Source organism: Propithecus coquereli, unplaced genomic scaffold (genome assembly GCF_000956105.1).
Source record: "Propithecus coquereli isolate 6110/MARCELLA unplaced genomic scaffold, Pcoq_1.0 Scaffold14, whole genome shotgun sequence".
NCBI lineage: Eukaryota > Metazoa > Chordata > Mammalia > Primates > Indriidae > Propithecus > Propithecus coquereli.
Genome location: NW_012138302.1, coordinates 13,326,368 through 13,353,094, shown reverse-complemented (window position 1 = coordinate 13,353,094; position 26,727 = coordinate 13,326,368). Strand labels below are relative to the sequence as shown.

The 26,727-nt window shown below is 50.1% G+C and overlaps 1 protein-coding gene across 1 annotated transcript; it reads left to right on the top strand.

Moving 5' to 3' along the window:
- Window positions 1-683: 683 nt before the first annotated feature.
- Window positions 684-19,458, top strand: LOC105806311 (chromosome unknown open reading frame, human C1orf177). The gene is made up of 10 exons (XM_012639415.1): window positions 684-733; window positions 1,469-1,556; window positions 2,006-2,170; window positions 2,360-2,482; window positions 6,396-6,533; window positions 6,680-6,823; window positions 8,470-8,631; window positions 9,613-9,738; window positions 11,812-11,945; window positions 18,995-19,458. Exons 1-10 carry the CDS (start codon window positions 684-686, stop codon window positions 19,065-19,067), a joined length of 1,203 nt encoding a protein of 400 aa, XP_012494869.1. The 3' UTR covers window positions 19,068-19,458.
- The last annotated feature ends 7,269 nt before the right edge of the window (window positions 19,459-26,727 follow it).

Sequence of the window (26,727 nt, the reverse complement as noted above, 5' to 3'; positions counted from 1 at the left end):
GGAATTCTGCCCCAGGAAGGCTTCCCTGACCTACCCAGACAGCCTGGGTCAGAGGCCTCCCTCTCTCATAGCCGGACCACACTGTGTGGTCATTGTTTCCCCCACTACTGTCAGGGCAGAGACCAAATCTGGGTCCCAGGCACTATGCACAGTGCCCGCCCAGAGTGGGTATCAGGGTGTCTGGGGCCGGGCTGAGTCCTGACTGTCCCTGCAACCCCTTGTTCCTCTCTTTAGCCCTCCCCTCCACCCTGCGCTGCGGCCCTCCTTCCCGCACTCCTTCCTTCCTTCCCTCCCCAAAGTGGAGAAGGAGCTGGGATGGCCTTTGTCCAAGTCGTGCCCTCTCTGTGGGCCTCGGTTTCCCATCAGCTCTCCCAGACCCCGTGCAGGGCGCTCGGATAACGAGAGAAATCAGAAACAGTTTCTCAATAAATGACTCTAAAACCCGACCAAATGGCGTCCATATTGAACACCAAGAGGGGCCATTAAATCTGCAGGGGCCAGGGAAGGCTCTCTGGCGAGGAAGCTCTGAAAATGTGCATGGATGAGCGAAAAAGCCAGGGGGCGCCTGCGGGGCCGCGGGGCGGGTCTCGCCGGCGAATCACAAGGCCCGGGTTGCCGTGGCAGCGGCTGCGCCCCTGGGGCGACCAGATTGCCGGGGAACTCGCTGCGGGCCGGCTGGCGCCATGGCCACCAAGTGGTTCAGCGGGGCGCCCTTCGGGGTGCAGAGCCACAGGTGGGGCCCGTCTGCGCCTCCAGCCACCCTCGGCCTGCCTGGAGGAAAGAACGCCCACCTGCACAGGCGGGTGGGGGGGTTGGGGAGGAAGGTTGTAGGGGGAGCCGGGGAGGAGGGAACTCGGGGAGGGGCCTGGGCTTTTCTCTGCTCACACCTGCTGCCCTTCCCTGCCCAGAGCTCTTTTACCATCTTTACTAAGTTCCTTAAAACCATTCCAAGAGTACCTACTATGGGCCAGGTTTAGAGAGTAGGTCCCTCAGCTAAAAAGTCATGGATGGGATTTCAGCCCTGGTGTCTTTCTTCCTCTCTAGATAGATAGAGAGATAGGTACCCGTATCTACATAGATCCATGTATCTATATGTCACCTACTATGTGCCAGGCACAGTTCTAGGATCTGGGGCTGCAGCAGTGAAAAAGCAGCAAAACCCTGCACTCACGGAGTTTGCACTCTTGTGGGGGAGGGCAGAGGGGGTGGATAATAAAAATATGTATATGTATAAAATGTCGGGTAGTGATAAGATAAGGACTGTGGAAAAAAATGCGTCTGGGAGGAGGAGGTGGATGGGCTGGGGCGGGGTGGGGGTGGGGAGCTCTGCTTCCCTGCTGCTTATCCGCCATGGGCCAGCTCCAAGGTCATCTCCCCTGGGAAGCCAACTCCCTCATGCCCTAGAGCTGCCCAAGCCAGGGCCAGGTGCCGGGCATTGGGCTCTCACTGGGCCTCCGTCCCTCCCTAGGTTCGATGTCTCTGCTGTTTATCCCAACCGGAAGAAGCTCAGCACCTTCACAGAGGCGCCATACTCCACTCATTATTCTGTGGAACTGGTGAGTTTGCACAGCTTCCTTGACTCCTCCCATGGGGTCTGGCCACTGGCCCTTGGAGTCACCCACCGTGGTGGACGAGCTGAGCTGTGTAAGGGGCCTGCCTTCTACCTCCCCATGCCTGCAGCCCCTGGCACAGAGCTTGGCCGGTGGGGTTTCTGATGTGTGTGACAAATGCAGGACCGTGCCATTTCTAGCTCTTGCACTGACTAGCTGTGGGTTCTGGAACGAGCTGTTATACTCCTGAAAGTGTAAGGGCAGCCAGTGATGGAGAATGTCATGATTGTACCTTGAGTGCCAAGCTCTCCAGTGCCAGGCTTGGTGCTGGGAGTGGGGCCCACAGAGGGGGATTGCTCCTGCCCCCAGCTAAGGGTGGTGGCCTGGGGAGGACCTGCTCTGTGGGTGGACCAGGTGGGTGCAGCTGGCACAGCTCTGACCATGCTCTGACTCAGTCCCACATAGGACCTGGAACCTACGGCTCCCAGGAGACCTGCTTCAGCAAGAAGAAGCTAAAGAAGGAGATGGGCACAGGCTGGGCCAAGGCCCAGGAAGCCACCCGGCTGAGCCGGCTGCCCCACTTCCAGTACCAGGCCATCATGAGAGAGAAGCGGCAGCAGGTGAGGCCTCTGGGGCCAGGTCTTCCTGTGCATTGCAGCTGCTCCAGTGCGGCCTTCAGTGTGCTCCCAGGGCCAGGCGGAGGAGCTCAAGCTCATCCTTTAAGGAACACCATCATCTCCTGGGCTTCTCCCTGCCTGGACATTCCCAGGTTTAAAGTTTTCACCTTCTGCTCTCTTCTCTTGGGGCAGGAGCAAAAGCTGGGGCCCGGCTACTACAACTTCAAAGACTTCCTAGAACAACTGAAGCAGAAACCATGTAGCACCCGGGGGCTGCTCAGCTCTGGGGAGATTCGCTTCCGGGGACTCATTGGGGTAGGTATTCTCACACGTGGAGCAGGGTCCCTTCTGCCCTCCCCCTCTGTCTGCAGAGCATGCAGCCTGGGTAGTGCTGGAAACGCCCTTCCTTGTACCTGTCTCCTCCCCAAGCCCAGCCAGGCTCTCCCTGGGTCCCCACAGCCCCTCAGCTTTCCAGTGCCACAGCCGTGGGCCCGCTGGCTGTCATATATTCTGGCAGGGATGGGTCTGGTTCATCTCTGGTCCTCAGCAGAGAGCCCAGCATACATTAGGTCCTCAACAAATTCATCCATCCATATATCCAGCCAGCCAGCCAGCCAGGAAGCAGTGCACCTACTAAGTGCCATGCACTGTCCTAGGCCTTGAGGATCCAGCAGTGTTGAAGACAAGGTCCCTGTCCTCATGAAGCAGACATCCTAATGGCTTTCTACAACAGTAGAAAGAAGGAAATACATGTATAGTTAGGGCTGTGAGGACAGATGAGACAGGGAAGAGATAGACAGTGATGGGGTGCAATATATAGAGTAGTCAGGGAAGGCCTCTAGGAAGAGGTGACATTTGAGCAAACCTACAGGTTGTGAGCAATGGAGACTCATATCTGTGGTAGAGCATTCCAGGCAGTGGGAACATGCTCGTCAAATCAGACCAGCAGGCAGGAGGCTGGGGTGACCGGGGGGAGTGGGTGAAGGCAAGAGGAGGTGAGAGGGCAGAGGAGTGAATGGCTGGGTTGGGAGGGCTGTGCAGCCAAAGTGGGGCCTTCGAGTGTTATTCCAAGTGTTGTCAGAGGACAGTGGAGGGTTTGACAGGGGCAGGACCTGATTTACATCTTTAGGGACACACCTTGCTCATGAGGGCCAGGGTTGGGGCATCCTGGTAGGAGGAGATGGTGGCGAGAGGTGGGGGTGACAGCACTGTGGGGTGATCATCCCATGCGGGGAGGACATTGAGTGAGGCTCACGCTCAGAGAGGTCATGAGGGAGAAGGCAGCAGTCACCCCCCTGCCAAAGGAGCCAGTGCTGTTTGTTGGGTGCCCCTCCTCTGCCTTGGCCTTGAACTCTCTGCACTGGACACCGTTGTCCTCCTCCCAGCTCCTCAGATGTGCCATGCTCTCCCAGCCAGGGCTTTGCGCCTGCTGTTGCCTCTGCTGGGAATGCCCTTCCTGCCCCAGCAGCCAGTTTGCCTGAGGCACGGCTACTCATCCTGCAGCTCCCAGCTTCCAGAAGCCTTCCTGAGCCCCACGAGGGGACACCTCCCTTCCTAGGAGTCCCTAATGTGATTATGTGTTTAGTGTTTCTCCCCCACTGGACAGCAGCACCTGAGGGTGGACCAGGTCTGCCTGGTTCATTCACTGAGGCATTCTGAGGTCCAACAGTGCCTGGCACATGGTAGGAACACAATGAGTATTTGTGTACTGAATAAGTGCATGCGTGCCTACTGAGTGCTAGGTGTGCCAAAACATTCTAATTCTTTGCAACCACTCCAGATGATGCCCTGGAGGCTCAGAGAGGATGTGCAACTTGTGCCAGGCTGCACAGCTGGCGAGCGGGCAAACTGGGATCCAAACGTGGCGATGTCCAACCCCAAAGCCAGGGCCTTGCTCCCACACCTCACCACTGTGAAACCCTCTTCAAAGGCTGGAAATTACTCCTTGCCACGTTCAAGGGACAAGCAGAAGCATCTCTGGGTGCAGAAGCTGTAGCTGTAGCTTAGGGAGAGAGGAGGCCTGGAGGCATCTAAACATGAGTCATTACCTGCAAATCTAAAGTAATAATAGCAGACACTTAGCATAGCACTTACCACTTACTAATTACTCTTCACTACAACCCTGTGAAGTAGGTACTATCACTATGTCCACTCCACAGATGAGAAAACTGGAATACAGAGAGGTTAAATAACCCATTGCCCAGCGTCACAGAGCGGCGGAGGGGCAGGAGCAGGATATGAATCCGAGGGGTCCAACATACGACCACTGCACTTCACCCACAGGCTTGGCTCCCTTAGCTCTTGGATTTTGTTCCTTGACTCTGTGGAATACAGGGTCCGAATGTCAGAGCTCAGCCCAGACGATGGCAGGGCTGTTGGGGGGACAAGTCTGACACGGTCCCTCTTCCTCCTGCCTTTGCTCCTGCCCGGGCGACCCTCCCACTGTCCCCCATGCCCATCTTTGGGGGTCCTTCTCATTCTTCAAGGCCCAGCTTAAAAAAAGGTCTTACAAATGACGCTTCCTCCATTCCCACCCTACTCCCCTGCCAAATCAATCATTCCTTCTTGTGTCCCAAAGGCTCTGACAACATAACATTCTAGTTAAAATCATACGCTTTCACATCAGCCTGAGCGTGGTACTAAACCTCTGAACTTGAAGGTTTTAAGAAAGAAATGAGATTATGCCAAGCGCCCGTCATTGTGCCAGACGTGGTTTGTGGGCTCCCGGAGCAGGGCCACTCTCACCCCTTGTCTTGACCCTCATTTCTCAAGTTTCACAGGACCTGGGCTGCCCACTGCCCACCCACCCCAGTGCCTTCCGCAATGCCTGGCACACAGTAGGGGCTCAGAAAGATCATAGATTTTGGAGTTGGAACTCGTGCTGCCCCTTTCCGGAGGTGGGACCTCAGACACACGGTTTGCCTCTTCGAAACTCAGTTTCCCCATCTGATAATTTTGGATGGTGCTGACTTGATCTCATCAGGTCACCCCCAGGACCAAGGTGTTAAGGCTAGTGGGGGTCCTCACACACAATGCAGGGGCCAGCCACCCTTGGTGGTTTTCTCCAGAACACACCTGGGAACCCTGGAAGGAGGTGACGTGTGGTGGCATTCCTCGGGGGTGAACAAATCTGATGCCCGCAGTGGCCTGACTCCCCCCAGCAGAGGTCCTTGGCCCCTTCGCGCCGTGCTTCCCCAGGGCCAGCTTTCAGGGCCCAGAGGTGGGCACAGCTGAGTCATCTGTGGAGCAGCAGCGACCCCGTGTGGCTGCAAGGTGCAGAGTAGCGGCAAGCATCCTGCCAGGTGTCTGCCCGAGAATCTCGACCCACCCACCCACCTACTCTGTGGGTGGCTCTCCTCACTGCACCTGTGAAGACCACACTCCTGCCCTGGCAGTCTGGTCCCAGATGGTCATTTCAGCTACAGTTTTAACCTCTCCTCCTACTCCCCAAGACAGTCAGCCGCCCCACCCTGACTTATCATGTGTTGGTGCCCACTATGTGCTGGGCACCATGCAGGGGACTTTACAGACATTATCTAACTTCATCATCCTTACCCTGGCGGACAGTATTACTATCCCATGTCACCAGTATGGACCACGAAGCCCAGAAGGCCCAAAGCCACTCAGCTAGGACGTAGCAGAGGCGAGATCTGAACCCAGGACTGCAGGCCCTTCATGTCACAGCGCTGTTCACGGCGTGGTGAGAAAGCCGTTCGTGTCACGTAGGGCCTCAGTGCAGGGCAGAAAGGATAGAACTGTCGAGGTGGCTGAAGCCTGTACCTGTCTGAGGTGACAGGGCAAGGGAGGCTTCATTCTCAGGAGAGAGGACGTCTGAGCCGGCTTTGCGGGATTCGTAGAATTTTCCAAGGCGAAGAGGGCAGGAGGGGCATTCGGGTGGGGGTTACAGCACGCACAGGTGAGGGCAGGAGGTTGGGCAGAGTGGCACACGCTTGGGGAGCAGCAAGGAGCTCACGTTGGCCGAAAAGTGGGGTGTGGTGAGGAAGCAACAAGTCATAACTTGGACGGGCCGACACGGCCCTGGGGAGGAGGCTGAACTTGGGGGTGAAGGTGCGAGCCGCAGTGCTGTGTGCTGGGGGTGGGTGGCACGTGGGCACCCTGCAAATCCCGTTCCCCTCTCGGGGATGGTGGTCCCACGGGTCTTTCCCCCAGGTGCCTCAGCACGAGGAGTGGGACTGACCGTCCTCATGCTCCCTCCACTGCCCCACAGAACTACAATCCAGGCCCCGGGAATTACGGGGAGAAGGGCAACCCCTACGCGAAGCTGGAGGAGAACGCCTGGAACCGGTCCCATTCCGAGGGCCTCATGTGCAGGATGACCAACAAGCCCTCCCCCTTGGCTCATCAGGTATCCCCCTCACCCGGCCAGGCCGTGGCTGCCTTCCCGTGCTGCAGGGAGACTCCCGGGGCAGACGGGGAAACCGAGACCCGACAGGGCGATGGGCCTGCCTCGGCAGCTCTCCTGCAGGGCTCATCGCCTCTGCTGTGCTCTAGGGGAGTGGTCTGGGACCCGGCACCTACTTCTTAAAAAGTGGCATCGAGACATACCTGGAGCGATCCGTGGGCACCCGCGGCCCCTATGACACTTTCTCTGGTGACCGAAGCAAGCCCCTGCCTTACGGACATTACTCTGTGCAGGTGCGTACCTGGGAGGCGTGGGGGCCGTTCCCCAGCGGGATGACAGGCCTCGCTAGTTAACACCAGGGACACCACCCCACGTGCCAGGTGCTGCACGGGGCCCTTCCCACAGCCCACTCACTTCACCCTTGCTGCCAGGGCAGGTGGGGCCTGTGAGGAAGCTGAGGCTGGCCACACAGTTGGTAGGGGCCAGAGCCAGGCTTTGACCCCCAGCACGTCTGTCTGGCTTCACAGTCCCTCTGCTCTGCAGGGGCATGAACTGCGCAGCAGGTGCGGGTGGCCCACGGTGCCAGGGCTGGGTGCGAGACTGGCCACGAGGCCTGCGGGGACGCAACGGCACAGGGCTGGGTGCCCTGCCGTTTGGGAAACATTGCACAGGCATCACAGGCCCGTCTCAGCTGGCTGGCTTAGTGCCAGCGCTCCGCTAATGAGGGCCAGGAGGGGAAACCGAGGTAGAATTTTAGCTTGACGCCTCCTTTCCTGCCCACCTCAAGTTTCTGTTATGTGCTTTCACAGCACGCTGTGCTTTGTTTCGTGATTATAGCCACTGGGATTGAGTGAGTATTAGTCTAATTACCTGTTTATTTTGTCTCCGCTGTGCGTTCACTCGGCGTGTACAGTTAGGCCAGGTAGGAGTCTAGGTGCAGGGCAATCAGCCCTGTGGAACTTACATTCTAGTGGGAAAAGAAACACAATCACCAGTGAGTAAAAAAAGTTCCAGGCGAGTGTTAGCAGGTGATGAGCGCTGTGGCGAGGGCCTCGGGAGGGATAGGAGGGCTGGTGGTTAATGTGGGAGGACTTTGGGACCAGTCGGCAGATCAGCCACTGAACTGAGCCCTCCCCGCCCACCCCCTGCCCCGTTGCTACCCAGGACCTCCCAGACCTCCCGTGTCCTGCCCAGCACGGCAGGGCCTCGGACCCTCCACAGGCACTGCGGCCAGGGCCCAGGCCACGCTGGTTTTGTCTGTTTGTTTTCATAGGCTTTTCAAAGAGCAGTTTCAGGTTCACAGCAAAACTGAGTGGAAAATACAGAGAGTTCGCGTACACCCCTGACCTCCCCCCATGACACACAGCCTGCCCTCTCTCGACGTCCCCCGCCAGACGGGCACATTCGTTCCGGTCGATGAACCTACACGCCAGGATCACTCAGAGTCCACAGTTTACCTTAGGGTCACCGGGTGGCGTGCATTCTGTGGGTTTGGACGAGCGCGTGACATGCACACACACAGAGTCGTTTCCCTGCCGCCCAAATCCTCTCTGCTCCTCCAGTCACGCTTGCTGCTTTTTAAATATTTGAAGTATCGTTCCTGCTTGGAACAGTGCCTGACTCGATAAATGTCACAAGTCACTGGAAGAAAGAGGGAATGGACGAGGATGACCCGGGTGTCGGGTGTGGCATGTGGCGGGTGCGAGAGCCTGACGCCGTCTCCACCTGCCGCTGGGGCGCTGTCTGCTCCCGGCCGCGGGTCAGGTGGGCCTTGCGGCTGGCCTCGCCCCGGTGCGGCCTGGCTGGGATGCGCGCACGGCGGGGTGGCGAGTGATACCTCGCTGCTGGTGGCACTTGCTCCTCGCTGGTTGTGGGTGAGGGTTGACAGGGGGCTCATGATTCTGCTGGCATAACAGATCTCTTTCTCTCTGACTCTTAGAAAAAAAAGCCCAGGGAGCTGATGAATTTCAAGAGCTTCATAGACGAGCTTAACTCACGTCACAATAAGAAGCGTGGGTTTTTTTCCAAAGCTCCCCGCAACCTGAAAACCCCTTCGGAGAGGATTTACTGGGCCACCCTTAGCCAGTGCCCCCGAACACTGGTCAGTGTGCCCCCGTGGCCGCCCTTCCGCTCTGGCCCTCGGGGACTGGGGTGGGTGGGGTGGCTGTTCTGAGGGGGATCAGACCAACCTGGTTTCCAGTCCTGGCCTTGCACATACCAGTCACTTGGGTGAGACCCTGTCACCCCCTGGGCCTCGGTGTGCACCATGTGCTGTGAGAGCAGTGAGGTGGGTGTGAGAATTAGATGAGGTTGTGTACTTAGAGCCTCCCCCAGGGAGGGCCCGGCCAGTGTCCGTCTCCACCCTGGCCCTCAGGGCGCCGGGGAAAGGACGAGGGGACACTGGAGCAGGGCAGAGGATGCACCATCCAAGGGAGCAGTGGGCTCTGCCTTGGTGTCAGGGCAAGTGGGAGAGGAGGGTGTGGGGGGGAACAGCCAGTGGTCCGAGAAGGCCCTGGGCTTCAGTCAGGCCTCCGAGCAGGGTCTGCCCCTAAGCGCATGGGAAGGAGCAGAGTCCAGAAAGGAAAAACGGTACCAGCGGTTCCTGAGTGCCTGCTAGGTGCTCTCCTGCTCCCCTCCCCACCCAGAGATTATCATCTGCATTTCACAAAAGGAAACCGAAGTCCAGATCTGGGAGGGATTTGCCCCGGCGCCCCTAGAAAGGGGGAGAAGGGGCTGGGATCTAAACCCAGCTCCTCTGGCTGCAAGGCCTGTGCGGCTTCCACTCCCCAGACTGGGATCTGGCACATCTCTTTGGACCCTACCAGACTGAGGGCCCTTGGGAACCTGGAACAAGGTGTCAGGCTTCTGGGTGGCGGTTGGAGTGGGGCAGGGGCCGTGGGCCACAAGGGCAAGGCATGGCCCCTTTGCTGGGAGGCAGCTGGGCACCTCCCACCGTCCTTGGCTCAAGGCCCAGGGCTGCTGGGCAGGTGCGGTCAGCTGCCAGGAGCCCTCCCCTGCCCTGGCCCCAGGCTAACCAGTGCCAGGGCCTCTCCAGCTTCCAGCCTTCATTCCTCACCCCTAGGCCACATCTGGCCCTGGCTTCTGGCTTCCACCAGAGGAGGAACCCAAACACGCCAACCAGCCGCCGTTCCTGCTGGCCTCCAAGCGGTTCGGCACAAAGGCCAGCCAGAATGTTCTGGGGAGCTGGGTGAGTGGGTCTGGAGTGGGGGATACATGGGCAGGGAACACTCTCCTGCCTCTACAGGCAGCCCCGAACCCTCCTTGTCCCCTGGGAGCTGATGCTCTGACCAAGCCGATGCTACCCCTCTTTTTCCCCAAAAGACCTGACAGCCACTCCTACTGTCTTATTTTTCAAAGGCATTGGTTCTCAAACTTGGGTGAGCAGGTATTAGCATCACCTGCGGGGCTTGTTAAAGCACAGGTCGCTGGGCTGGTGCCAGAGCTTCTGATATAGCAGTCCTGGGGTGGGACCTGGGAATTCACATTTCTAATAAGTTCCCAGGACCACACTTTGAGAACCAGTGAGCTAAGATACACCGCTCTGCAGCCATCCCATTCTCTTATCTTCCCAGAGAGCCCATTCTCTCTTTGTGTTTGTGTTGGGGCCTCACAGCTGGTGAAGTTGGCCCATAGCTCATCCCCACTGAGCAAGGCCCCCTCTGGCCCCTCCCTCTCCTGCTCTTGTCCCCTTCCCCAGAAGCAGCCATCCCCTGACACCGTTCTGTGTGTTAGTGTTTTGTAAAGCAGCTAAGCTCCTGGGGGTGCGTGCTTGCCTCCTGAATTGACAGTGGCCTTGGGCATTGACTTCACTCTATTTCTCTTACTCCACCCTTCAGTTTATAAGCACACCTTTTATTAGGGTCCAATAATCATATAGAAAGGTACGTGAATTCTAAGCGCACACCTCCATAAATTGTCATAAAATGACCTCACCTGTGTAACCACCTCCTCGTGCATTCAAGAGCTCTTGTTTCCAGCACTCAGGAGCCCCTGCACGGCCCCATCCCCTACCAGGTAGCCCCTGGCCTGACTCCTGGTAGCACAGGTTAGTTTTGCCTGGTTTTGAACAGCTTTCTGCTTTCAAAGTCTCTCGTGCTTTCCCTGGGAATGGCTTGCTTGTAATGCCCCTGTCTTCCTGTCCTGCTCCTTCCCACTGCCCACCCCGCAGCCCCACCTCTGAGCTCTTCCTCCTCTCAGGGGAGGATGCCAGCCACCCCACCTCCTTAGCTCCCCAAGTGATGGCAGGGTCCTCAGCGTGCCCAGCCCCGACTGGCCCATCCTGGTGAGGACCAATCCTTCCTTTCTTCATTCCAGCCTGCACCTCCTGCAGGGCAGATTGTCTTCACTCGGGGACCCCAAGTAAAATGTTTAGACTAGAGCCAGTGACCATACCACAGCCCCGGCCGCTCTGAAGTGGGAAGGGCTGATGTGCAGCCAGGGTTCCCAGCGGGCAGGAAGCCCCTCTGCGTACACGCTCCAGCCTGGAGTCTGCTCCCTCGTGGACCAGGCCTCTCCCATGTGGGAGGCACATTCTGCCTTACCTGGGACTAGTCTCTGAGTCCTGACGTCTCCCAGCCCACCGCTTGGCACTATTTCCGCAGATAGCTGGGTTCGTGTCCTGCCTTTCTTCTGCCCTTGCTGTGTCACCTTGAGCTAGTGACATCTTCTTTCTGAACCTCTCTGTTGGTGCCTCTTGTATCATCTACAGCCCAGATATCTGGGTGGGAGGGTGTATTCCTTTCGTAGGGCGGCCATAACAGAGGACCACAAACTAGGTGGCTTAAAACAACAGAAATGTATTCTTTTACAGTTCTGGAGGCTAGAAGTCCCAAATCTAGGTGTCCACAGGTCCATGCTCACTCCGAAACCTGTGGGGAAGGATCCTTCCTTGCCTCTTTGTAGCTTCTGGTGGTGGCGGCATCCTTGGCATCCCTTGGCCTGTAGATGCATCGCTGCGGCCTCTGCCTCCCTCAGATGGCCATGTTCCTTCTGTGCGTCTCTTCGAAGGACACCAGTCATATTGGATTAAGGACTCATCTTACTCCAGTATGACCTCATCTTAACTAATTACATTTGCAACAACCCTATTTCCAAATAAGATCACATTCCTAGGTAATGGGGTTAGGACTTCAATATATCTTTTTGGGGGATACAGTTCAATTCATAACAGATGGAGAAGAGTCTAGGGGGAGGGGAGAAGGCCAAAGTCAAATCCCCAGGCCAGGTTTGCTGATGTCCTGCCGTCCTCTCCCTGGTACAGAACCCGGTAGGTGTGGGCCGCTACCTGAACACCTGGCTGATGGAGACAAAGGACAGACGGCAGCGCTACCGGTCCCTGTCCCTGGATGGATCCAAACGCTACCTCTCAGACCTGGCTCGGGACATGATCATGCAGTGAGTGCAACTGACGCTCCAGGAGAGGGGGCGAGGGCAGGGAAGGGCTTACTCTGGGGTGGGCTGGGGGTTCCCCCCCGTGCTTGGTTCCCATGGGAACACAGCTGCTGCCCCTAATGCCAGCCAAACAGTGGAGGCAGTGGAGAGATGCCCAAGTTCAGATCCTGGCTCTGGCACCTGCTGGCTGTGTGAGGTGGGGTGTGTTGCTTAACCTCTCTGAGCCTCATTTCCTTCAGCTGTCAAAAGAGCAGATGTCTGAGAAGATGCAAATGAAATGATCTGTTGAAAACTCTCGGTAAGGAAAAGGTACTCAATCAATGCTAAAGCCTCCATCCACAGCACACATGGTCTGGGCTCTGCCCCGAGTGGCTTCACCACATGGAAGCTACTCATTTCTTGGTGTTCATATTGGGGTTGGTGAACTCATTTCAGGATGTTGTCATGAAGCCCAAGAAAGGAAAGGTGCATGAAATACTGTGGCAAACTGTAAAACAGCTTGCAAGTGCTAGCTGCCGCCATATTTTATTTATCTAGGAGACCATCAGTTGCAATATAATCTCGATTTCAGAATGTTAAAATGTGAATAAACATGCCCTTTAGAATTGAACATTTTGGTTTTTGGAAATTGTGGTGAGGACATGAGGACCAGCTTCTGGGGACCAGATTGCTCAGGAAAAACCAGCTTTTAAATGTAATTAAAAAAAAATTTTTTTTTTGAGACAGCGTCTTGCTCTGTGCTCAGGCTGGATCGCAGTGGTGCGATCATAGCTCACTGAAGCCTCAAATTCCTGGGCTCAAGAGAGACTACAGGCACGTGCCACCATGCCTGGCTAATTTTTAAATTTTTTGTAGAGATGAGGTCTTGCTGTGTTGCCCAGGCTAATCTTGAACTCCTGGCCTCAAGCAATCCTCCTGCCTCAGCCTCCTAAAGTGCTGGGATTACAGGTGTGAACCACCTGGCCTGGCCCCAAATGTTTTATTTTTTATCAAAGTAGTCCTGTATTTTCTTCCTCCTGGATTTACTCCCTTGTTTTGGGGGATTCCTGAGAAAAGGTGATGGGAGGTAATATATTTGATAGACTGCATGCCTGAAAATGTTTCTTTGTTTTTTTTTGGATGGGATCTTGCTCTTTTGCCTGGGCTACAGTGCAGTGGCATCAGCATAGCTCACTGCAACCTTAAACTCCTGAGCTCATGCAATCCTCCTGCCTGAGCCTCCTGAGTGTCAGGGACTACAGGCACATGCCACCACACCTGGCTAATTTTTCTATTTTCTGTAGAGATGGGGGGTCTCACTGTGTTGCTCAGGCTGGTCTTGAACTCCTGGGCTCATGTGATCCTCCTGCCTCGGCCTCCCAAGGTGCTGGGATTACAGACGTGAGCCACCACGCCCTGCCTGAAAATGTTTCTTATTGTTCCCCTGCATATATGATCAATAGTTTGGCTGGAAATAAAATTCTAGATTGGAAATAATTTTCCCTTGGAATTTTGAAGACTTAGCTCCATAGCCTCCTAGCTTCAAGTGTGGTTGTTGAGAAGTCTGGTGCCATTCTGGTTTTCTGTCCTTTGTATGTGACCTGTATTTTCCTTTCTGGAAGCTTTTAGGATTTTCTCTTTGTCCCTCATATTCTGATGGGTCTTAGTGTGAGTCCATTTTCATTCATTGTGTTGAGTACTCACTGGGTTCCTTCTATTCTGGGAAAATTTTGTGTGAGTTTTTGTCTTTGGTGATTCCTCTCTGTGTTCTCTCTTCTCCCTTTCAGGAATCTTTTAGGTGAATGTTCGATGTCCTTGTTTGGTACTCTAGTTTGCTTACTTTTTTTTTCCCCCCTTTTTCTTATTTTCCATCTCTGCCTTTCCTCTTGTATTTTCTGGTAAAATTTCCTTGTCCTTATCTACCCTGCTATTGCCTTTTAAAATTTTGGCTATCATATTTTTTAATTTCCAAGAGCTGTTTTTTATTGTGGATAGCTTCTCTTTTTTCCCTTTTAATAGCACCCAGTTCTGTGTCATGTACACAGTATGTTCTTTTATCTAAGGATATGAGTTACAGTCTCCCTTAAGTTCTTTTGTCCCCTGCATTGTCTCCAATTCTTCCAATTTCCTTTTTTTCTTTCACTGGTTTGTTCATATTTAAGAGGAAAGCACTAAAAAATGCCGTGAGTCTGTGTGGGACTGTCAATCAGTGGCTTCACTGGGAGCCATTGGCTGGGGATCTGGTCTTCCTGTTGGCAGAGCCTCAAATGCCGGTGTTTCTGGGTGTTTTCTCAGGGATCATTCAGCTTTTCTAGAAGAGAATCCTCCATCCTGGCTGGGAGTAGGTGTGGCTGCTGGTGTTTAGGAAAGGAGGCTGGTGGTCTCTGTTCTTCTCCTTAGGTGTGTGGACTTCCTCCTACTCTTTCCCTTCTCACCGTGGGGCCCGTCTGCCTCCATCCACTGTGCCGGCCTCCTCCCCAACTTACCCCCTCCCATCTGGGACTTCTTCACAAACTAAACCTCCAGTCTCCTGCTGGGGGGGCGAGCAGTCGGTGGGGCTGTGTCTAGCTTTCCCTCTTGTTTGCAGCTTGGTCTTGCGCCTTGTTTCTTGGTGCCTCCACTTCCTGGGCCTTTCTGAGGTTTGGTGACAGGAGGTTCTCATGGCTTCCCCTACTGCACGCAGCCTGCTCTTCAGCCTGCTAATGCCTCCCTGCACTGTCCGTTTCCCCAAAACATGTAACATCCCTTGTCCCGATACTTCCTCTCCCTTTCTTTGTCTATTTTTCTGTTGACACATAATAACTGTACGTCACATGGGGTACATGTGATATTTTGACACACACAGTGTGTAATGATCAAATCAGCCATCACCATTTATCATTTCTTTGTGTTGGTAACATTTCAAATCTTCCCTTCTACCTATTTCGAAATATACGATAAATTATTGTTAACTGTAGTCTCCCTACTGTGCTACTGAGCACTAGAACTTTTTCCTTCTAACTGTATGTTTGTACCGCCTAACCAAGCTCTCCTCATCCTCCTCACCCTTCCCAGCCTCTGGTAACCATCGCTCTATTCTACCTCCAGGAGATCAACTTTCTTAGCTTCCACAGGTGAGTAAGAACATGCAGTATTTGTCTTTCTTGGTCTGGCTTATTTCACTTAAAATAATGACCTCCGTTTCTATCCCTGTTGCTGCAAATGACAGGATTTCATTCTCTTTATGGCCAAATAATATTCCATTGTGTTTATATACCATATTTTCTCTATCCATTCATCCATTGCTGGACACTTAGGTTGATTCCTAGCTTGGCTATTGTGAATAGTGCTGTAATAAACCTGAGACGGCAGACATCTCTTTGACATACTGATTTCATTTCCTTTGGATATATATACCCAGAAGTGAGATTGCTGAATCATATGGTAGTTCTATTTTTAGTTTTTAAAGAAACCTCCATACTGTCTTCCATAATGGCTGCACTAATTTACATTGTCACCAACAGTGTGTAAGAGTTCCCTTTTCTCTGCATCCTTGCCGACATTATTTTTTTGTTTTTTTGATAATAGCCATTCTAACTGGGGAGAGATGATATCTCATTGTGGTTTTGATTTACGTTTCCTTGATAATTAGTGATGTTGAGCATTTTTTCATATACCTGTTGACCATTTGTATGTCTTCTAAGAAATGTCTGTTTATGTTCTTTGCCTACTTTTTCATGGGGTTGTGATTTTTTTACTGTTGAGTACCTTGAATATTCTGAATATTAGTCCCTTATCTTATGAATAGTTTACAAATATTTTCTCCCATTCTACAGGTTGTCTCTTTGTTCTGTTGCTTGTTTCTTTTGTTGAACAGAAGCTTTAGTCTGATATTTAGTCCCATTTGTCTATTTTTTGTTTTTGTTGCCTGTGCGTTTGAAGTCATAGCCATAAAATCTTTGCCTAGACCAATGTTCTAAAGCATTTCCCTTATGTTTTCTTCTAGTAGTTTTAAGGTTTCAGGTCTTAATATTTAAGTCTTTAATCTATCTTGAATCGATTTTTGTATATGGTGAGAGATAGTATAGTTTCATTCTTCTGCATGTGGATATCCAGTTTGTCCAGCACCGTTTATTAGAGGGTGTCTTTTCCCCAGTGTATGTTCTTGGCACTTTGGTCAAAAATTGGTTGGCTGTAAATATGTGGATTTATTTCTGGGCTCTCTATTCTGTTCCATTGGTCTGTGTGTCTATTTTTTACCAATACCATGCTGTTTTGGTTACTACAGCTTTGTAGTATGTTTTGAAGTTATGTAGTATGATGCCTCCAGCTTTTCTTCTTAGCATTGCTTTGGCTATTAAAGGTCTCTTGTGATTCCATACAAATTTTAGGGTTGTTTTTTCTGTTTCTGTGAAGAATGTCATTGGCATTTTGATAGGGATTGCATTGAATCTATAGCTTGCTTTGGGTAGTATGGTCATTTTAACAATATTAATTCTTCCAGTCCAGAAGCATGGGATGTCTTTCCATTTGTTTGTGTCCTCTTCAATTACTTTCATCAGTGTTTTGTAGTTTTCCTTGTAGAGGCCTTTCCCCTCCTTGGTTAACTTTATTCCCAGGTATTTTATTATTATTTTTTGGCAGCTATTGTAAATGGGATTGATTTCTTGATTTCTTTTCCAGCTAGTTATTGGTGTATAAAAACACTATTGATTTTTGTATGTCGATTTTGTATTCTGCAACTTTACTGAATTTGTTTATCAGTTCTAAGAGTTTTTCGGAGTCTTTAGGTTTTTCTATATATAAGATCATGTCATCTGCAAAGAGGGACAATTTGATTTCCTTTTTTCCAATGTAATTGCTTTTTGTTTCTTTCTCTTGCCTGATTTCTCTGGCTAGGACCTCCAGTGCTATGTTGAATAAGAGTGGTGGAAGTGGGCATATCCTGGTCTTGTGTTAATTCTTAGAGGAAAGGATTTCAGCTTTCTCCTATTCAGTATGATGCTAGATTTGGTTTTATCCTATACAGCCTTTATTATGTTGAGGTATGCTCCTTCTATGCCTAATTTGTTGAGGGCTTATATTATGAAGGAATGTTGTATTTTATCAAATGCTTTTTCTGCATTTATTGAAATGATCATATGATTTTTGTCCTTCATTCTGTTGCTGTGATGTATCACATTTACTGATTTCCTTGTGTTGAACCATCCTTGAATCCCTGGGATAAATCCCACTTAATCATGTCATATTATCTTTTTGATCTGTTGTTAGATTCACTTGCTAGTATTTTGTTGAGAATTTTTGCATCGGCGTTCATCAGGGATACTGGCCTGTTTCCTTTTTTGTTGTGTGCTTGTCTTGTTTTGATATCAGGGTAATGCTGGAATCGTAGAATGGGTTAGGAAGAATTCCCTCTAGTTCAATTTTTTGGATTAGTTTGAGAAGAATAGTTTGAGTGTTCTTCTTTATGAGTTTGATAGGATTTGGCAGTGAATCCATCCGGTCCTGGGCTTTTCTTTGTCGGGATACTTTTACTATTGATTCAATTTCATTACTCATTATTGGTCTGTTCAGGTTTTTTGTTTCTTCATAGTTCAATTTTGGCAGGTTTTATTTATCCAGGAATTTGTCCGTTTCCTCTAGGTTTTCCAATTTATTAGCATATACTTGTTCATAATAGTCGCTAATGATCCTTTGTATTTCTGTGGCATCAATTGTAATGTCTCCTTTATGATTTCTGAGTATTTATTTATTTATTTATTTAGACACGGTCTCACTGTGTTGCCCAGGCTAGAGTGCAGTGGCATCATCATAGCTCACAGCAACCTCAAACTTCTGGGCTCAAGCGATCCCCCAGCCTCAGCCTCCCAAGTAGCTGGGACTACAAGTGCATGCTACCACAGCCGGCTAATTTTTAAAAACCTTTTTGTAGAGATGAGGCCTTGCTGTGTTGCTATGTTGCTCAGGCTGGTCTTGAACTCCTGGGCTCCAGCAATCTTCAACCCGTTTGAAAAGTCCTGTCGAGGCCTGTCTGAGGCTCCAGCAAGTTCGTGTTTTCAAGTCTTTTGCACGTTTTGAAAACTGCTTTTTTTCTTATATTAAGTTCCGAGAATTCTTTAGATATCCTAGGCATAAGTCCTTTATCAGATATGTCTCTTCCAAGTATTTTCTCCTACTCAGCAGGATTTTAATGGGAAGTAACTCTTGTGTTGTAAGAAGTTACTCTGTGGCATTGCGGGGTGGGGGAGTGGGCTGGGGGCAGAGGAAAGGAGGCTGTCCTGACAGTCCTGATGACAGATGCGCTCTGGGCCGGGCCAGGGGCAGCGCACGGGATGAGTGAGGAGACAGAGACACTGAGACCCACTGCATGGCAGTAGAGGCCCCTTTGCCTGCTGAGCCAGCCCTCCCTCTCACCTTCCTTCCTTTGACAGGTATTTGTTAAGCACAGGTAATGGTCTAGACATGGGGGAAGTACCAGTAAAGAAATCCAGGTCCTGCCTTCGTGGAGTGCACACCTGGTGGGGAAGACAGGCAATACACAAGTATGTAAAATGTGTAACATACGGGCTGGCGGCTGCTGTTGGACACACACAGCAAGGGGCTCTAATGAAGTGCCATCTTCCGGTGGTTTCTGGGATGGGAACCAGGGTCCTCCGGGTTCCACTCCTCGGAAAGAATCAGAGCATGAGGGGATGCAGGGCTGAGGTCAGGAGCTCTGGGTGCGATTCTGGCCTTCAGGTGACCTCAGGTAAGTTCCCACCTCTCTCTCTGGTCCTCTGTCTCCTTCTCAGGGTTGGGGTAGAAAATTCTTCGGGCGCTATGATTTTTTTTACTTGAATTTCTTGCAAACCAACTTGGGTTCTCTAATGAGCTGAACTAGGTGCAGATTGGCGGGCTCTCCCCCTTAGAACCAGGCTGTTTTGTTGGAAGACGTCTAGAGGTCATTGATTTTGGTCTCTCTCCCGAGGTAGGATCCCCTGTGAAGCACAATCAGCAGGTGCCTGTTCATCCCCGTGGGTGTCCCTCAGGGACAGGGAGCCTGCTCCCTTCCGAGGGATTACTTCCATTTTTTCTTTCTTTCTGCCTTTTTAAAGGGAAAGGATCACACCTTTTACTAAGGGGAAATGCCGTCCGACTGTGGATTACAATTCAGATCCTACTCCTTAAAGCCGCACGTGAAGGACAGCCTGCAGTGACTGGAGGCCCAAGGCCTGAAGACAATCTGGGGATGGGAGGATGGGTGTGGGAACGGGGGCGTCTTAGAGAAAGGACACGTGGGAATGGCTGGGAGAAGAGAGAGATGTGCTGGGACCACCTTCGCTGGAGCTGTATACCTGGAGGTGACAATGCCTGCTGGGACACCTGGGGCCAGATATCTTTTGTTACAAGAGATCAAATATCATGAGAACTGGAATTAGCCAATGACACGAACATGGAGGTCAGACAGGAGATGGACTAAAGGGGTGGAATGTGGTTGACACTCTTGGAAGCCTTTCTATTCTAAAGCGAGTGCTTGGCTCCTTGTGCATTAAAGTCCAAAGAGGGGTGGCAGAGTGTAGCGTATTTGGCAATTCTAGGACTTTTCAGGAACATCCCGTCTCCATTCCAGGACACTTCTGGAAGCTCAGCAGAACCTCATGCTTTGAGGAGACTGCTGACCTCCAGGCCGTGTCCAGCCATTGGGAACATTGGCTTCACCCGTGGAGTCAGCCCTGTGGTTACCTCATCCAGCCCGCAGGTGGGTCTGTGGAGGCTGGTCACAACATCCTGGGCTGCTTCCCTCACTGTTCATGTCAGTGAGAGATTGGGTGGGTTGTCCCTAGAGAAGAGGAGACCTGGACACCACAGCCTCAACCACAAAACTCACATAATGATAAAAAATACTTCACTTTCTTTAGAGTGTGAGTGTCTTACAGAAAGCAGTTACTTCCTCACTCGTGTCAGAACAACTGTTTTGGAAGAAGTAAAACCATCTTTATTCACAGGCAACATGGACATCTATGTAAAAAGTCCTACTGGATTTTCAAAAAAGCTACTAGCTCTAAGAAGTCAGTTTAGCAAGGTTTCAAGAAATAGGCTAAAAAAAGCAAAGCCAACTATTTCCATATACTAGCAACACATCATCAAAAATTGAAAATTTAAAATACCATCTATAATAGCATCAAAAATATGAAATACTGGGAGGGCATGGGCAACATACATAACCTAAACATCTGTACCCCCATAATATGCTGAAATAAAAAAAAATATGAAATACTTGGGTATAAATTTGACTAAAGATGCACAATATCTGGCTGGGTGTGGTGGCTCACGCCTGTAATCCTAGCACTTTGGGAGGCCAAGGCAGGAGGATCACTTGAGCCCAGGAGTTCAAGATGTACAAGATCTGTACATTGAAAGCAATAAAATACTGCTGAGACATTAAAGAAGACATAAATCAGGGGGAGATATACCATGTTTATGGTTCAGAGGATTCAGTATTTCCGAGCATATTTCAAGATAGCTAAAAAAAACCCAAAAAAGTACTCAATACTGTTAAGAGGTCATTTTTCTCCAAATTGATCTATAAATTCAATGCAATACCAATAAAAAAAATCCCAGTAATTTTTTTGTGAAAGTTGACGAACTGATCCTAAAACTTACTTGGAAAAAAAAAAGACGTGAAAGAGCCAAACAACTTTGAAAAACATTACCTTATTTCCACAGCTATAAAGCTACAGGAATCCAGACTACATGAAATTGGCATCAAGGTAGACAGATAGATCAAAGGAACAGAACACAGAATCCAGAAACAGACTCACACATATATGGACAACTGATTTTTAACCATGTTGCAAAGAGCATTCAGTAGAGAATAATAGTTTTTTTCCCCAAATGATGCTAGAACTATTGGATATTAATATGCAAAAAAGTGAAGTGCAATCAGTCATTTTCATCATGTACAAAAATTAACTCAGAATGGATCTGTGATATTCTGAAATATATATTTGGTTTTCATCCCTGTTTCCTGGCACACGGCTCCTAAAACCCTTGGAATCTCCTGAGTGATACATCTTTTGTATGTTAATGAGATGTCTGGTGGCTGGGGGCACCTAGACAGCTTTAGGATGGGGGCTGGTCACCAGAAAGACCAAGGAGTGATTAGATGATTGGAATTTTCACTCTCACCCACCTTCCAGGAGGGGAGAGGGGCTGAAGGTTGAGTTGATCACTAATGGCCAATGATTTAATCGATCATGCCTACATAATGAAGCCTCCATAAAAACCCAAAAGGACTGGGGTTGTGAAGCTTGCAGACAGCTGAATGGGTGGAGGTGCCTGGAAGGCGTTGCACTCAGAGAAGGCATGGAAGCTCTGCGCCCTCCCACACACCTTGCCCTCTGCATATTCTATCTGGCTGTTCATTTATTTCCTTGTAACAGCCTACATAATAAATGAGTGAACACAAGTAAAGTGTTTCCAGAGTTCTGTGAGCCATCCTAGCAAATTTATTGAACTTGAGGAAGGGATCGTGGGAACCCAGGTTGGTGGGGCAGAAGCACAGGTCACACCTGGGACTTGTGATTGGCATCTGAAATGGGGCAGTATTGTGGACTGAGCCCTCAACTTGTGGGGTCTGATGCTATCTATCTCCAGGTGGATAGTGTCAGAATTGAATTGAATTAGAGAAGACCAGCTGGGGTTTGCTGGAGGAGTGATTGGTTCTCCAGTAATGTATGAGGAACCACCCCGCCCCCACATCTGGTGTCAGAAGTATTGTGTTGAGTGGTATGTGAAGAGTAAATACCTTTTTCCCACTCAGGATCATAGACCTAAATGTAAAACCTAAACTGTAAAATTCTAGAAGAAAACCTAGGAGAAAATATTTGAATCTTAGGCAAAAATTTCTTAGATACAAATTTATTTGTTCTCTTATAGACCATATAAATTGTTAAGTTGGATTTAATTAAAATTAAAAATGTTTGTTCTTTCAAAGATGTTATTAGGAAAATGAAAAGACAAGCCACAGACTGGCAGAAAATATTTACAAATTATATGTCTGATAAAGGACTTATATCCAGAATATATATATGAATTCATATGTATCTCAATAATAAGAAATGACAAAATAAAAAATGTATAAAAGATCTATAAATAGACACTTTACTAAAAAGATATATGAGTAGCAAATAGGCACATGAAAAGAAACTCAGCATCATTAGTCATTCCACAATGAGATACCACTACCCACCTATTAGGATGGCCAAAATTGCAGAGACTTACCATGCCAAGTGTTGATGAAGAGGTGGAAATGTAAAACAGTACAACCACCTTGGAAAACAGCTTAGCAAGATAAGAATTTAACCGTAAACCTACCATATGACCCAGGCATTCCTCTCCTAGGTAGGTACCCAAGAGAAAGGAAAGAATATGTCCATGCAAAGCCTAGTCACAAATGTTCCTGGCCACTTTATTTGTAATAAATAGCCCCAAACTGGAAACAACCCCAATGTTCATCAGCAGGTGAATGAATAAACAACTCTGGTATATCCATACATGTGTCAAGACTAACCACATTGTACACTTTAAATATGTGTGCTTTATTGTTTGTTAATTGTACATTAATACACTTACAGTTTGAAAGAAAATAAGGAGCAATAGCAACTAAATGCAATAAAGGTCCTAGAAAAGGAAAGGGAAGACGGTGTTAAAATTGATGAAATTCAAATAAGGTCTATGATTTAGTTAATAATATTATGCCAATGATTACTTGGTGGGTTTGATCATTTTACAATAATCATGTAGAATGTGTCAACATCAGGGGAAGGTGGGTGAGGGGAATGTGGGAATGCACTGTATATCACTGTAACTTTTCTGTAAAATTACAAATAAAAATAAAAATAAAGCTAATTAAAAATAAAAAGTTTAAGGCTGGGTGCAGTGGCTCACACCTGTAATCTTTGGGAGGCTGAGGCAGGAGTATTGCTGAGCCCCACAGTTCAAGATCAGCCTGGGCAACATAGGGAGACCCCATCTTTAAAAAAATTTTAAAAAATTAGCCGGGCATCATGGTACGCACCTGTAGTCCCAGCTACTCGGGAGGCTGAGGCAGGAGGATCACTAGAGCCCAGAAGTTTGAGGTTGCTGTGAGCTAAGATGACGCCACTGCACTCTAGCTCCAGCAACAGAGCAAGACACTGTCTCCTAAAAAAAAAAGTCTAATATACGCGACAAAACTTTTTAAAAAGACTCTTTATAAGTACATTTGTTCAAATGTATCGGTCAGCTATCATATTACTGACAGTCACTATCTCTATAGAGAAGGTCAGCAAATTTGGAATGCTTGCCTTTTTACAAGAGAAATCTGAATGACAACTTTAAATCAGGCAGTTCTTTTAAGGATTTTGCCATGAGATAAACAACGAACTTGTATGTGTTACAAAAATCCTGTGTGCTGGGGAGGGACATACCCCTGCAATGGAGCAAAAGGTTCTCTGGCTGCCAGGGCAGGCTTTGCTGCCTATGGTGTGCTGGAAGCGCCAGGGACGTCACACGCCTCTGGAGCTGCCCTCGGTGACTGATGGAAGTTGGTGTATAAATACCAGGTCCCTCGTCCCTTGTTGGATGTAACTGTGAAGTGTGTGTTTTACACTGGCTTCCAAAGTGTTCCCAGTGCAATTAAACTCCAGTCGCCCGCAGTGGCAGCCTGCTTGAGAATGTGTCTGTTATTGGCTGTCAGCCCTTCCCCACTCTCCTCCTGGTGTTTTCGTCACCTCCCAAATAAACTACTTGTGCTGAAATCCTTTCTCAGGGTCCACGTCTAGGGAAACCTGAACCAAGACAAACACTAACATTTTTTTCAGGCATCTCGGTGGATCATTTTGACACTCCCCTGATTTGGGCACCCTGTTTTGGTGACCACTTGTTTCCTCTGCTACATTAACTCCATCTGCCTGTCCAGCCTCTCCTTACACACCCCCAGGGCAGCTGTGGTTGTAAGAGGGTCCTTTGTATGAAATCTGGCTTCTTGCGACCTTTGCCCTTTTGCCTGGACAGGGCCATAGAGGTCATGGAGAGCTGAGGTTTGTTAACTGGGCTCTGCTGAGCCTCCAGCAACCCCTGGGGAAGGAGGGCACAGGGGCTGGGCTCCTGGCCTCACCCAGCTGGAATCAAAGTAACTCTGTCTTGAGTATATATTGGGCTTTTCCTAAAAGATTTTGTTTGGAAAAGAAAGGAGCTTCCCAGCCAATCGATCAAGCAACCATCAATGTTTAGTAACCACTAATTCTAGTTCAATCTCTTGAAATAGTCCTGCAGAAGACTGGGCTGAACACGGAGGCACATAAGCCTTATGAAAGTAACACCAGGTTCTAGCATCTCCCTGGTCGAAATAGCAGTTTCCTCCCCTCCAGTGTGAGATCCTGCCAGATTGTGGGAAGCCCTGAGCAGGACAGAATCTCTCTTTGCAATGCTTACCGGACCTAACATCCAGGTTCTTACTCTGCCTCCAACGCCACCTGGCAACATGGACGACAGGCAATGCACCAGTGAGTGGGCATCACACGCAGGCAGTCCTGGTGCGACCAGGTTCTGATGATCAGCTAGTGGGCACAGGCAGCCGGTCATCTGTAACGCCTTGGCAGGAGCGAGCATGACTGGCCTAGCTGCTCCCTTTATAAGCAGCAGCTGAAGCCCCGGGGAGGGACAAGTTTACCTACGTTGCACAGCGCTGTCGCTTTAGTAAACACGGTTGATAGAACGGGGCTTCTCTCGGCCGTGTTAGGTACTTACCAATCCTGGAGGGTGAGGGTTCTGCCCACCACGATGCTGTCCAGTGCCCTCTTTGGCTTTTTACCTTGAGTCCACAACAGCCCTGGGCACGGCAGCCAGGCCGGGTGACAGGGAGCTCTGGGAAGCTCCCCTTGTTTAAAGATCAGGTCCTCATCTTCGCCACCGTGGGCTGCTGGATACCTGTCCCGCCCAGCTCCTGCCTCTGGCCCTGCCACGGTCCTTTGGGCCTGAAGGCAGCTTTGCTTTCTCCAGCTTGACCCCTGGAGCTCTGCCTTCTCTGGCACAGCTCACCCACGGTCCTGGATGCAGTCGGCCCGCCTGTCTTCCTGCAGCTGCTGCGGCGTCAGGCAGGGAATGGGGATTCGGCCAAAATGAGCACAGAGGACAAGGGCGTGGGGGATGGTGACAGAGATGCAGAGGGTTCAGGGCCCGAGAGGGAATGCCCTGAGGCCAGAGACAGGGTGCAGGGGACACCTTTCCTGCTCCGCTTGGATTTGGGGGTCACCAGGAGAGGTGGATGAGTGATGTGCTGGCACAGGTTTAACAGCTGATTCTCAAAACGAAACAGCAAGCACCTAATTTTTTGTGTCAATTTAAGTGGGCCAGGGGGTTCCCAGATGTTTGACCAAACTTTTATTGTGGTCGTGTCTGTGTGGGTGTTTCTGGATGAGACTAGAATTTGAATCAGTAGACTGAGTAAAGCAGGTTGTGCTCCCTGTGGCGGGTGGGCCTCACCCAATCAGTTGAAGACCTGAACAGAACAAAAAGACTGAATACACAGAAACTCCTCCTGCCTGAGTGCTTAAGCTGGGACATCGGTTTCTTCCTTCCTTCAGACTTGAACTGCAAAATTGGCTCTCATTGGGTTTTGAGGCTGCTGACTTTTAGACTGGCACTAACCCCACTGGCTCTTCTTGTTCTCAGGCCTTTGGGCTCAGCCTGGAACTAGCTTGCTGACTGGAGATCTTGGGACTTCTCAGCCTCTGGAGTCACACGAGCCAATACCTTATAATGAGTTTCTCTCTGGGTCTCTGTGTGTCCGTGCATCTGTCTGTCTCTATATACAGTCATGTACCTCATGATGACATTTCAGTCATTGGCAGACCACATATACAACGGTGGTCCCATATTTTGACTGTACCTTTTCCATGTTGATATCTTTAGATACACAAATGACTACCACTGTGTTAGAGTTGCCTACAGTATTCAGTACAGCACAGTATGCTGTAGAGGCTTGCAGCCTAGGGGCAACAGGCTGGGCCGTATAGCCCAGGCGGTGGTAGGCTATACCATCTAGGTTTGTGTAAGTCACCCTAGGATGTTTGCACAGTGACAAAATCACCTAATGATGCATTTCTCAGAATGTCTCCCCGTTGTTAAGTGACACATAACTGTATATTTATCTATATATTTTCTATTGGTTCTGTCTCTCTGGAGAACCCTGCCATTAATATAACACCAGAACAAAACAAGCCCTGATTTGTAGTGTGTGCTAGTTTCTGTGGTGTGAATGCTCCTGCTGTGGGTGATTTCAGGCTGCCAAAGTCACTGGACGTGGAAGTGGAGGGAGGTGTGCACAATGGCTCTTGCAAGCCGGTGCAAGCCAGCCGCGCACACCGGACCTCAAAAACACATGCCTTTCTCACTCCTCCCCCAGAGGAGTCAGACTTCGGGTTTGTGTGTAGGGTTACTAGGAGTTCCAAGGTCACACACGTGAGTTCTCTTCTACTTCCAGCTTCCAAGAGGTCAGGTGGTGGGCAGATTGCTCTGACACCCTCCTGCCAACGTGGCCAAGTTGGTGAGCCAAGCCAAGGCCCCCTGGTGGCCCTCGCTCCTTCTCTGGCTTCCTCTCACTGGTCTCGATGCCAGACCCACAGCTTCAGGCTCAGGAGCCGGCTGCTTAGTAGATTCAGCTTTGGACTTGGGGTGTGGGGAGCAGCAATGCACAACTGTCCAGTCTAGAGCCTGAGCCCAGTTTACCAAGCTCTGGGTTGGGCTCTCAGGCACCAGCTTGGATAGTCAGGAAAGGTCCCATTTTTATTCTTTTTTATTATTT